This window comes from Canis lupus, chromosome 6 (genome assembly GCF_011100685.1).
Source record: "Canis lupus familiaris isolate Mischka breed German Shepherd chromosome 6, alternate assembly UU_Cfam_GSD_1.0, whole genome shotgun sequence".
Lineage (NCBI taxonomy): Eukaryota > Metazoa > Chordata > Mammalia > Carnivora > Canidae > Canis > Canis lupus.
In genome coordinates this window covers 56,394,073-56,407,684 of record NC_049227.1, presented here as the reverse complement: position 1 = coordinate 56,407,684, position 13,612 = coordinate 56,394,073, and the positions used below count along the sequence as shown (strand labels likewise).

The 13,612-nt window shown below is 33.9% G+C and overlaps 1 protein-coding gene across 15 annotated transcripts in view; it reads left to right on the top strand.

Annotated features, from left to right (window-relative positions):
- The window catches only part of CCDC18 (coiled-coil domain containing 18), a 101,717-nt gene that overhangs the window by 2,732 nt on the left and 85,373 nt on the right, over positions 1-13,612 (top strand). For 9 of the 15 annotated variants that reach the window (XM_038541326.1, XM_038541327.1, XM_038541324.1 and 6 more), the window contains 4 exons: positions 315-489; positions 3,027-3,185; positions 7,833-7,939; positions 9,056-9,184. In XM_038541326.1, coding sequence (XP_038397254.1) covers positions 315-489; positions 3,027-3,185; positions 7,833-7,939; positions 9,056-9,184 — 570 coding nt within the window. The remainder of the gene's footprint in view (positions 1-314; positions 490-3,026; positions 3,186-7,832; positions 7,940-9,055; positions 9,185-13,612) is intronic. The other 6 variants (XM_038541333.1, XM_038541334.1, XM_038541332.1 and 3 more) reach the window with 3 other exon arrangements.

Below are 13,612 nucleotides of genomic sequence, written 5' to 3'. Positions count from 1 at the left end.
CTCCCAGCATGGAGTCTGCTTCTCCCTCTGCCTGTGTCTCTGCCACCCCCCGCCCCCCCCCCCCCCCCGCCATGTCTATCATGAATAAATAAACAAATTCTAAAAAAAAAAAAACTCATTAGCAAAAAAAATAAAAATAAAACTCATTAAAATTTATTAAGAAATTTACTTGAAACATTGCCTTAAGTTCATAACTGAATGTGATTTCTAGCAGAACTTCAGGTGCTTTTCTTTCTGTTTTCTTATTTAATGTATAGAAATTTGAAGTGAATACCTAAATTAGGAACTAAAATGTATTTTTCTTTTTTCTCTAGTGTTAGTCCAAGTGAAAATTCTGATTATGCCTCTAATCTCTCAAGGTCTGAAAAATTCATTCTGGAAGATCTTTCTCAGCCTAACCCGCTTGGACTTTTGAATCACTCACCTTATAAAAGAGTTTGTAAAATGTCCACTGGCAGTACTGATTTTCAAAAAAAGCCAAGAGATAAGGTTATTGTTTTTAGACCTGTCTACTTAAAAGTAGCTTTAGTTGTAGATCTGTCTACTTAAAATACTTTGAGTTTTTTTCTCTAAATGCCCTATTTATGTTTTCCATAGTCTTTTACCATTATGCTCAAGACTCTTGAATTTAAATATTATGGTTCTTGTGTCCTAACAAGAAAGAAGTTGCTTTAATGTATATTATTTTTAAACTTCTATATTTATTGCCTTTTTGCAATTAAATGTTTTGTTTTCTTAAGTAAATTGTAACCTCTGATTTTTGGCACTCTACATAGTAGATAATCAATTATTTACTAAGTGGCTAAAGTCTATAGTAAAAATAAATATACTTTATTAAGTGGTTAAAATATATAGTAAATACACACACACACTATATATATATATATATATATATATATTTTTTTTTTTTTTTTTTTTTTTTTAGCCTGGATCAGGTGTCATATGATAGCATGGCTCTGTTCTCTTTTCATTATCCCTAAATTTTGTAGATTATCTAAGACATCTTTACTGGTCTGGAACTCTCTCCCTCTGTCTTTCCTATTCAGTCCTATTATCTACGTCCTGGTGATTACTTCTTTTCCTTACTCAACCCTTCAATTTCCCTTTCTACTTTTTTCTTCCTATTCTCTATCAGCTCACTGCCAGGTATACATGCATATGGTTGCATATGCACATCATTACATTTTTCATAAAAATGTGCTCTTCACACTTCAGAAAACTAACAATTGGGAGGTTTTCTTTTTGTGAGGAAGCTCCTTAATGAAGCTATGTGAACCTGCAATATAGAAAATGAATTCAAATTCCAAATTCTGGGTATTTTGACCTCTATCCTAACTCAAATTGCTGATCATTTTTGTTACATATATGCTTTAACTGAAATCATTGTGTTTTACCATAAGCAAAATCAAAAGACTAATGACAAATTGGAGGGGAAAATATTGGTAATGCCTATTAAAGATAAAGAGCTAATCTCTTTAATATGGGTCGAGCTTCTAGAAAGAAAAGATCAACAACCTAATAGAAAAATGGACAAAACACATGTGAAAAAAGAAATTAAAATGATCTTCAAACAAATAAAAAGGTGTTCACGCTCATTCATATTAAGAGAAATTCACAAAGTATTCTTAGGTACCAGTTTATATCTATCAGACATTTGATACTGTGTTTTGCTGGTGAAATTAAGAGGAGATAGGCATTCTCATTAACATTGCTGGTAGCAATGCAAAATGATACAACCTCTATGGAGGTGCATTTGATAATGTTTCCCCAAATCACAAATGCGTTTACCCTTGACATGGAAATCGCATTTCTAGAAAAATACGTGACAAGTATGCCTGCATAAGTACAAAATGAGGCTTTTGTTGCCATAATAGATTAGAAATACTTCAAGTGCCTAGTATAAGAGATTGGTTGAATAAACATGCAATGGAAATTGCAGCTGAGGTGGGGGGATGAAAGAATAGGAGTTTCTAACTATATTGATTGTAGAGAGATTGACAAGGTATATTTAAGGAAAAATGCAAGGTACAAAATGACATATATAGTACCCTAGTTTTTGCATAAGTCAGTGTGGGGGTGGTTAATTTTTATTGCTTGCAAATGAAGGTGGAAACCATGAAAGACTAGTTTTGAATAAGACCATAATTTAACTCTTTTGTATAGGCAGTTCCTATTTTTTTGCTGTATGATTGGTATCTATAAAAATTTATAAATAAGAAACTTAAAAGGGTGCCTGGGTGGCTCAGTTAAGTGTCTGACTTCAGTGCAGGTCATGATCTCTAGGTCCTGGGGTCAAAACTCCAGTTGGGTTCCATACTCTGCAGGGAGTCTGCTTCTCCTTCTCCTCTTCCTCTGCCCCTCCCCCAACTTGTGCTTACTGTCTCTCTCTCAAAATCTTAAAAAAAAAAACAAACTTATTTTGGTTACTTACCTACTAAAAATGAGAATGAGGAGACTTTTTTTTTTTTTTTTTGAGACTGAGGCTTCTATGTGTACTTTTTCTTTTATGTAGTTTTGACTTTTGAATTGCATATTTTTTTAAAAAAATCATGTCTTAAAACCTCAACCCTCAAGAAAACTAAAGTGATTTATTATAAAATATATATTCAGAAGTATAATAAATTTATCCGTTATCCATTTTGTTGTTGATGGTCATTTGGATTCTTTCCATTTATTGTCTTTTACGGACAAAATAGTTGTGAATATTTTTATATTTTCAGGTGCAAAAGTTTTAGATTTATACCCAAGAGTAATATTGTTGAGTCTTAGCATGTTCAACTTTACTGGATAATACCAGAACTTTCCCAGAGTGCATTGTTTCTGAAGCTGTACTATTTATGTACTCATCCGCCAGCAGTGGAGGAGAGTGTTGATTGTCCCACACGTTCCTCACCAATACCCACTAAATAACTCATTTTCTCAGCTATTAGTCATTTTACTAATAATTGTTCATCATTTTTTCATTAATTACATATAATGCTTAATGAAATATTCCAAAATAGCTTACTCTTTTTTTCATTTTTCAGATGTCTTTTTCATCTACCCCCATGGATCAGGAGATCAGAAGTCTTCGAGAGAAACTTAACAAACTCAGACAACAGAATGCTTGTTTGGTCTCACAGAATCATTCTTTAATGACTAAAATGGAATCTGTCCATTTTGAATTAACACAGTCAAGAGCAAAAGTATGTTTCTTCAAGTGGTGACTATGCTAATAGAAAGTAATTGGAATCATTTTACATTTATAATTGGAAAAATATTCCATGTATTGCCTTAATGTGTTGTTTATAATATTTATTATGATATGGGATCAACATGTTATGGAATCAATTTTACATGAGTTTAGTATCTGAAAATGATTTAGAAGAACTTGTATAGTGTTTATTCTTTTTTTTTTTTTTTTTTAAAGATTTTATTTATTTGAGAGAGAATGAGCACAAGCAATGAGGTGAGGGAGAAGCAGACTCACCACAGAGCAGGGAGCCTGACTCGGGGCTCAGTCCCAGGACCCTGATCATAACCTGAGTAGAAGGCAAATGCTCAACTGACTAAGCCTCCCAGGTGCCCCAAAAATGTACCTTATTTATATTCCTTTTTAAAGTAGTACATTCTCATTGTTGAAAACTTTAAACATAGAAAAAAGGAAAGGGAGAAAGATCACCCAGTTTCCACGAAAGAGAAACTAATTTATTGGTTTATTACATATTGAATCCAGACTATTGGAATAGTTTTCTTTTTTCCTGTATTTTTTACTTTGTCTAAGCATTTTCTGATATGTTTACTTGGTTTTTCTTTTTTTTTTTTTTTTTTTTTTTAATTTTTATTTATTCATGATAGGCACACAGTGAGAGAGAGAGGCAGAGACACAGGCAGAGGGAGAAGCAGGCTCCATGCACCGGGAGCCCGACGTGGGATTCGATCCCGGATCTCCAGGATCGCGCCCTGGGCCAAAGGCAGGCGCCAAACCGCTGCGCCACCCAGGGATCCCTTGGTTTTTCTTTTCTTTTTTTAATATTTATTTATTCATGAGAGAGACAGAGAGAGAGGCAGAGACACAGGCAGAGGGAGAAGCAGGCTCCATGCACGGATCCTGATGCAGGACTTGATCCCAGGTCTCCAGGACCACATCCCAGGCTGAAGGTGGTGCTAAACTGCTGAGCCACCCGGGCTGCCCATTACTTGGCTTTTCCAATGATCATTTTTTAATGGTACCATTGTTTCCTTATGTACTTATACCATAATTTAATTAATAACTCCCCTCTTTACATGGCTTTCTATTTTTATTTTATTCTTTTAAAGTAATCTCTACACCTAGTACGGAGCTTGAACTCATAACTCCAAGATGAAGAGTTGCATGCTCTTCAGACTGAGCCAGTCAGCCATCCCTAGTGGTTTCCAATTTTTTGCTGTATGATTGATATTATACAAAAAATTAGAAACAAAAATGTCCAGTAATAGAGGGATGGAAAATTATGATATATCCATATAATGAATTGTACAAAACTTTTTTTTTGAGGTAAATATATGAGTTCTATGATATAGTTATTTGACTTTTATGAAACATTATGAAGATTAAATGATAATAATATATGAAAAGGCACCAGTGTCTGCATATAGCACTCAAAAAACTGTTACTAATGGGACACCTGGGTGGCTCAGTAGTTGAGTGTCTGCCTTTGGCTCAGGGCGTGATCATGGGATCCGGGATCAAGTCCCACATCAGGCTCCTAGTGGGAAGCCTGCTTCTCCCTCTGCCTCTCTCTCTCTTTCTCTGTGTCTCTCATGAATAAATAAATAAAATCTTAAAAAAATGTTACTAACATATTTAATGGTAGAGAATCATTATAGAACCACACCCGCAGGCAGTGATCCCAGTTATGCTTTTTATTAAAAGAGTAAATGTGTTTATATGTTTGTGTGTATATGTATAGATATCTATGATGTATATAAGAACATAAAGACTGTGCTCCACATTACTGTTGATAACTTTGAGGGATTGGAATGTCGTGCAATGAAGCTTTCACTATTTACTTTTATAGATGTGTTGTTTTAAGTAGTAGGATTATGGGAGATCTTTATTTTTCTTTTGTATTTTTTAAATAGGATGGAATTTTACAATGACCAAATCACAGGGAAAACTTTTTTTCCCCAGGATTTACTGTACTCTGCATGTAGTATTCTACTGAGGTTTTTTTTTTTAAATTTCTATATTTAATTTTTTTGAGGGAAAAATATATTGGTTTTCTTTCTCATAAGGTTTACCTTTTTGGTATATTTGTTTGCCATGTATATTTCTTTATAGTTTGTTCACCTTTTCTGTTTATCAATTTTTAATTTTTCTACCATAATTATAGAGTCTTTCCTTAAGTCATAGTAGTTTATTTAAAAACAAAAAGATATTAAGAGAATTTTACTAATAATCACAGAACTGATAATAGCATTTTCTTCCTTTCCTTTAATATATAGCTACACCAGTGGTTATTTATTCCAAGTAGTAGGATAGTTGTTTATATTTTGCTTCCCACTTCAGCATTTTCTACATTGCCTAACAGAATATTTTTTAGGGAGACTCCTTTTTCTAGGGCAGGTCTCAGCTTTTAATGTTGTGTATTTACTACTACTGAAAATTTTGTGCTGAAATTCCTCATTGTACCAACCAATATAATAATAATTTATCTTTTTCAATGTCAGCAGTTACACTTACAAAGCAGGCATCCTGCTCTTTCCGAACTTATTGCCCTCCAAGGCCTGTTGTCCAACTGCTCTTCTGGGACTTGCCTTGATGTTTTGGGTTGGATCTACTGTTTTCTGGATCCTGTGTCTTATTCTTTCTTACTTTAGTCTTTCTTTAATTGGAACATATTTTCTAGTAACCCCATTGCATGTCTGAAATGTCCTAATTTCTCCCTTACATTTGATTCTAGGTTGAAAATTACTTTACCTCAGAATTTCTAGGACATTACTTTGTCTTCTGCTGCTTCTCTGAAAAAAAGTGTCTGTTGCCATTGTGAATCAGTTGTCTTAGTAGAATTTGTTTTTTCCATTTGTTTTTCCTTTCATGATAGTTTTAAGGATCTTTCCTCTTTTCTTGGTGTTTTAAAATTTCAGAATGATATGGCTTTGAATAGACTTTTATTCAATGTTGTAGATAAATGAAGACCCTTTCAGGCTTTAATCCTGTGTTCTTTGGTCCTGGAAATTTTTCTTATGCAATTTCTTGGATAGTTTTCTTCCCTCTGTTTTTTGTTTTGTTTTGTTTTATAAATTTTCCCTCTGTTTTCTTCTGTTTTTCCTATTAGGTGAATATTGGATCGCCTTAATTGGTCCTTCTAACTCTTTTAACCTTTTAATCTTTTAAGGTATTTTTTTTCCTCATGTTTTCCATCTCCTTGTCTTCCCACGATACTTTTTAGATTTCCTCAACACTGTCATCTACACCTCTGTTGAATCTTATTTTAGCTGTCATATTTTTTCATCTTCCAGAGCTTTTTCACATTCTCTGGTTCTTTTTTTTGTATTAAATAATATCCTGATGTGTTATCCTCACATAGCTTTCTGAAGATTTAATGATATGTTTGTGCACATTTGCTTTGCTTGCTGCCAGTTGCCTCTTTGTTTTTGCCTCTGATTTTTATGTTAGAAGCTTTTTTTCAGATGTTAGTGTTTTAGCTATTTATATTTAAGAGAAAGGCACTTACATGCTGTTTGGGAGCTCTGTGTATGAAGGTAAAGTTCGTTGTCCAGTGAGTTTCATATGTTGGTGATGCCTGGGGAGATGGCTCTTTTGTAGGGAGATACTCTGCCTTTTTAATCCAATATCATTTCTGAGGTCTTTTTCTTTGAAGCTGTTGAATTTTTCCAGCAAAGAATCCTTTGACTTCCCACCTGTGGGATAACTCTAAATGAGATGAAGTAAGTAGTTGGAAACTGACTGTTTTATATTTAATTTGTTTATAACTACCTCATCCCTGCTCATGATTCTACGTTGTGTCCCAGAGTCCTAAACCTTTCCTGTTCAGTTTTTCTAGGTAATAAATTTTCTTTCTTCATAGTAGGCCATAATTTGACTGTTGGTATTTGGGGAATGAGAAAAAGGGTTGACTTACTAACAGAGATTTTTTTTTTAATTTAAAGATTTTTTTTTATTTATTCATTCATCAGAGACAGAGAGAGAGAGAGGCAGAGATACAGGCTGAGGGAGAAGCAGGCTCCATGCAGGGAGCCTGATGTGGGACTCAATCCCGGGTCTCTAGGACCTCTCCCTGGGCCAAAGGCAGACACCCAACTGCTGAGCCACCCAAACCTCCCTCCAACAGAGATTTTGAGCTATAGTCCAGGTTTTCTTTCCTGGCCCTATGCTTTTCTGTATTTTCTAGGTTTTCTCTAGTAAGCATGTATTCTAAAATTAGGTTTTAAATTGTAAAAAGATTCAATTGGTATATTTTATTCACTTTTAAAAATGATTTAATCCTTTGTATATTTAATTTTCTGATTTATGTGAAATTTATCTTCCTGGATTCAGCGGTCAGAATTTATCTTCCTGGATGATCTTCCTTTCTTTTATCCGCCCCCCCCCCCCCAAAATAGCTAATCGATTGTCTTGAATATTAAGTTGAGGATAATGGCAGGAACTTACATGCTGACACTGGTTTGTGATGATGACACACCCATGTAAATGTTGATCAAAGGAATAGATAGGGTGAGCTTCACATTTGACCAGTGATTGGGAAGTTATATTGACACTCTCATCAGAACAGGGAAAAAAACAAAGGACCAAGTAGATGAATGTCTTCTGAAAAGAATTACTCTTAGAGTTATCGGTTTTGTTTTAGGTTTCTATGCTTGAATCTGTTCAACAACAGGCAGCCAGTGTGCCAATCTTAGAAGAACAGATTATAAATTTGGAAGCAGAAGTTTCAGCACAAGATAAAGTTTTGAGGTGAGTATACTTTTTATGGCTTTAAAATTTTTATTTCCTACTTTTGCTTTTTTATATATCTTGTGAAATCTTGTTCCCCACCCCAATTTGTAGCATCCTATAGACTGTCTTAGAACTAATGGAACCTGTTCCACAATCCATTATACCTCCTCTTGGCTCCAGGATGCATGCAGTTTAAGGGGACTAAAAAAACTAAAGCTCAGCTGAGATGCTTATTTACATGCTTTTATTGAATATGAATTTTTTCATTGGTTTTCCTACATAGTAGTATATACTGGTGCTTAAGTTGGGAGTTCAAAAAATAAGATAAAAAGGAAGCAGGTACTTTATAATTTTATTCCTAGGTATTTTATATTTTTGGTTGTTGTGAATTTGTTCATTGATGGTATTTAAGAAGGCTGTTGCTTTTTATGTAATATATAATTACTTTGTAATTAGACTATTTGTCATACTCTTTTATTCTAATAATTTTTCATTTTGGTTCTCTTTGATTTTCCAGGCAGCTAATGATATTATCAGCAAAAAAGAAAATACCGTCTTTCCTTTTCAAAATTTATAATTACTATTTTTTAATTTTTCTTTATGTAACTGTCAGAGAAATCATTAGTTATAGTGCTGATAACAGTCATTCTTACCTAGTTTCTGAACTGTATGGTTATGCTGCCAATACGTGACTATGAAACAGAATATAAGCTGTTATTTCAGATATATACATCATTTCATTCCTTCTAAAGACTCTTAGTAGACAAGCGATGAATTTTGTCTATCTCTATTAAATATTGGTTTCTCTTATCTCAGTGATTTAAAGTGATAACAATTTCTAATGTCGAGCTATTCCTGTATACCTGGAATAATCTCTTGAATAGCCTTTAAAAAATATCGTTTATTGGGGTGTCTGGGTGGCTCAGTCGGTTGAGTGTCCGACTCTTGGTTTCTGCTCAGGTCATGATCTCATGGGTTGTGAGGTGAACAGCCTCCCCCCATTCCCCACCTCATCAGGCTCTGCAGGGATTCTGTGTGATGGTTCTCTCCCTCCCCTGGCACGCACATATGTGCACACACTCTCTCAAATGAATAAATCTTTATATATATATATATATAATCTTTATTTTATAGAGAGGCAGAAGATAAATTAGAGCAGAGCCAGAAAATGGTGATTGAAAAGGAACAAAGTTTGCAAAAGTCTCAAGATGAATGTATAAAGTTAAAGGTGGACTTACTTGAACAAAGTAAACAAGGAAAGAGGTATGCCTTTTTAAAGCAAATTGTTTTTGTAGAGGGAAAAAGAATATATTACCTATTTAAAATTATAGCTGATTTTTCTCTTTCTTCTGCCTGTGTCTCTGCCTCTCTTTATGTCTCTCATGAACAAATAAATAAAATCTTAAAAAAAACAAAAAAACAAAAGGGATGCCTGGGTAGCTCAGCGGTCAAGCATCTGCTTTCGGCTCAGGGTGTGATCCTGGAGTCCTAGGATTGAGTCCTACATCAGGCTCCTTGCATGGAGCCTGCTTCTCCTCCCTCTGCCTGTGTCTGCCTCTCTTTCTGTGTCTCTCATGAATAAATAAATAAAATCTTTTTTTTTAAATAAAATCTTTAAAAAAATTAGAGCTGATTTTTTTTCTTTCTTTTTTTTTTTTTTTTTTTTTTTAATTTATGATAGTCACACAGAGAGAGAGAGAGAGGCAGAGACACAGGCAGAGGGAGAAGCAGGCTCCATGCACCGGGAGCCCGACGTGGGATTCGATCCCGGGTCTCCAGGATCGCGCCCTGGGCCAAAGGCAGGCGGCAAACCGCTGCGCCACCCAGGGATCCCAGAGCTGATTTTTAAAATGAAAAAAATTTCAGAAATCTAGCAGTAGAATAATTTTAATGTTCTTTTTGTCTATTAATTTTTTTATTTTTCATTAAAAATTTCATGTTATTGGCATTCTGGATTGGGATTAGAAGCCTGATAATGATTATCAATGTAATATTTGCTTATTTCTGAAGTTAAGTTGTATACCTACATAAAATTCATGAGGAAGTATACTTGGGTCTTCCTTTAGAAATACATAAGTAATGCAAAAGCATGTTTTAAGATAAAGGTTTGTAGGTAGCCTTGACCATTAACTCTGAATGTTAATATTTAAAATTTTTTTGTGTAGTAATATTTTCTAGTATCATAATATAAATATAGCAGCTTTTACACAGGGTAAAATAATAATCTGCATTTTTATCTTAAAAAAAAACTTTTTTTCAAGATTTTTTAAAAATTCCAGTTAGTAAACAGTTTGGGAATACTAGCTTCAAGTGTGATGAGTTTAGTGCTTTATCACTTACACAAACCCCTAGTGCTCATCACAATTAAGTGTCCTCGGGACACCTGGGTGGCTCAGCGGTTGAGCACCTGCCTTCAGCTCAGGGTGTAATCCTGGAGTCCCGGGATCGAGTCCCACATCGGGCTCCCTGCATGGAGCCTGCTTCTCCTCCTCTGCCTGTGTCTCTGCCTCTCTCTCTCTCCCTGTCTCTCATGAATAAATAAATAAAATCTTAAAAAAAAACAAAAAAACAATTAAATGTCCTCTTTAATACCCATCACCTATTTAACCCACCCTCACTCACCTCCCCTCCACCAACCCTGTTTGTTATCAATAGTTAAGAGTCTGTGGTTTGCCTCTTTTTTCCTCCCCCGTGTTCATCTGTTTTGTTTCTTAAATTCCACGTATGAGTGAAATCATACAGTGTTTGTCTTTCTCTGACTTATTTCACTTAGAATAATATACTTTAGCTCCATCTGCATCATTGCAAGTGGCAAGATTTTATTCTTTTTGATGAATGAATAATATTCCATTGTATATACATACCACATCTTCTTTATCCATTTACTAACTGATGGATAGTTGTTTTTTTTTTTTTTTTCATAATTTGACTATTGTTGATAATGCTGCTAACCATTGGGGTGCATGGATACCTTCAAATCAATATTTTTGTATCCTTTGGATAAATACCTTGTAGTGCAATTACTGGGTCATAAGATAGTTCCATTTTTAATTTTTTTTAAAGTAAACTCTATTTTTAACTTTTTATGGTAGCACCATCCTGTTTTCCAGAGTGGCTGCATCAGTTGACAAGGGTAGAGAGAAAGGGGAACCCTCTTAACACTGTTGGTGGGAATGCAAAAAAGTTTTTTATATTCAAAAACCATACTATGATGAAATAAGGTTATGAAGAAAGTTTTTTTTAAGAAAATATTTTTTTGGAAAGTTGTCATATATAGGTTAAATATTTGTTTGCATGCACATTTAAGTTTTAAAAACTGCTAAAAATCCATAAGTCATTTTTTATTAAAATGAATTTGGAAGAATATTTTCTCAGCAACATTTGGTTAGTCTAGTTCAAATTTCAGTATATGTTTGGAAGATACTATTACTTTATGGAAATATTTAGGCTTTGGAGTCAACTAGATTTATTTCTCAGTGGCTCTGTTTTATTTATAATATAATTATAAGTAATATATAATTAAAAATAATTATAAATAATATAATTATTAGGCAGATTATTTAACCTTCAGCCTCAGTTTGTTCATCTGTTAAATCAAGATGATATTTCTATATAAGGATTTAATGAAAAAAGAAATGTGAGATGCTTCTTAATGTGGCTATTTTAAGTTTAAACTGTGGGGTTAAATATTCTGAAATTAAGACTTATTCAGATAAATTTTTATTTATTTAAATTTTTAAAAAAGATTTTATTTATTTATTCATGAGAAACACAGAGAGAGAGATAGAGGGAGAGACACAGAGGAAGAAGCAGGCTCCATGTGGGGAGCCTGATGTAGGACTTCATCCCAGGTCTCCAGGATCAGGCCCTGGAATGAAGACAACACTAAACCGCTGAGCCACCTGGGCTGCCCTATTTATTTAGATAAATGTGTTGTACATGGTTATTTGAAATAGTGAGATGGTAATACACAAAGACTAGCTTCATAATATAGCTAAGAAAAAGTGCGGAAGAGTAACTAGTTGTCTCTGTAAAACTTAGGATAATTTTTATGGTAGGGTATTGACTTTGTTTTCACAAAGTGAATAAATGTGGGTGGACACATTCTGGACATGTGCAAAGGCATAGAAGTATAAAAGAGCATCACTGCTGAAGAATATGTAATTTTGTGTACTTATAAATGGATAGATGTAGTAGGAAGTGAGGCAAGAAATACAGGCTTGATCTAGACTATAAATGCCTTTTTTGTAATGCCAAAGGACTTATATTTTAATCTGGAGAGCATAAATAGGCAATTGAGGTTTTTAGGTAGAGATGTGACATCTAAGTATTTGGAGCTTTTTAAGGAAGTAGAATGGCTATTGGCATTCTGAAATTGAAACTTTTGCAAGGACGTTTTTTGGGGGTGCAGATTAATCATAATCATAATAGATTAGAAAGCTAGAGTCAAGGAAGAGATTGTTTATCTTTATGCTGGTTATGAGACATGCCAAAAATATGAGGACACAAAAATTGAAAGCAAAGGATTTGAAAGAAATATTTCAGGCAAATAGTCACTAAAATAAAGTAGATATAGCTATCTTAGTATCACACAGAATAGATTTAAGTCCAACAAGCATTACTAGAGTTAAAAAGGACTCTTATAGGGGTGCCTGGGTGGCTCAGTTGGTTAAGCACCTGACTCTTGATTTCGGCTCAGGTCATGATCTCATTCATGGTTGTGAGATTGAGCCCTGTTCTGGGCATGGAGCGTGCTTAATATTCTCCTTCTCTCTCTCCTCCTTCCCGCTCCCCATGTCTCTCTTTCCCTCTTTAAAAACAAAAACAAAAACTTTGTATATTGTTTAAGTAATACTTAAGCAAGAGCCCTAAAGATTCTAAAGTTGTAAAATTTCAATGGAAATGAACAAGTCTGTAATACAGGGAACATTTTTACACATTTACTAGGAATTGTTAGACTAGTAACAAGAAAGCAAGAAGTTGAAGAGTTGAATGACAATTGATAATCTTGGTCTAATGTATGTATATATGGAATCCTGTACCCAACAATTTGAAAATTCATATTCTTTTAAGCACTTCTAGAACATTTGTAATCTTTTACATCCCTGTGCCAGAAAGTATGAGTTTCAATAAACACCAAACGATTGATGTTGTACATATTACCTTCTCAGACTCTAGTACAATTAGGTTAGAATGTAATCCCCCCAAATCATGTATATTCAGCAATTTAAAGCCAGCCTTCTTGCTACTTATCGACCATTGAAGAAATTAGGATAAAGATTAGAAAACTTTTAGAACAGAGTGATATTAAAATGTAAAATTAATGTATGAGTGGAAAAAATGAGCTCAAACATCTAATTTATGTAGTCAAGAGAAGGACAGTAGAAGAAAGAGCATCAAAAGAAAAATAGAAATTAGGAATATTGAAATAATAAAGGATGAAATGGTTGAATAGAAAACAAGAAAGCAGAATCACTAAAACCTAAATCTGTTTTTTTTTTTCATAATGACCAAACTAATGGGTATCATATTAGATTAATCAAGGAGACAAGGCAGAAAAGGAATATTGGGATTGAAAAGGGACTTCAAATTACAGATTTAGCTATGATTTAAGAAATAAGGCCAAATACTATGAGCCATTTTAGGATGGTAAATATGAAAACTTAGACTGAATAAATGATTTTTCAACAA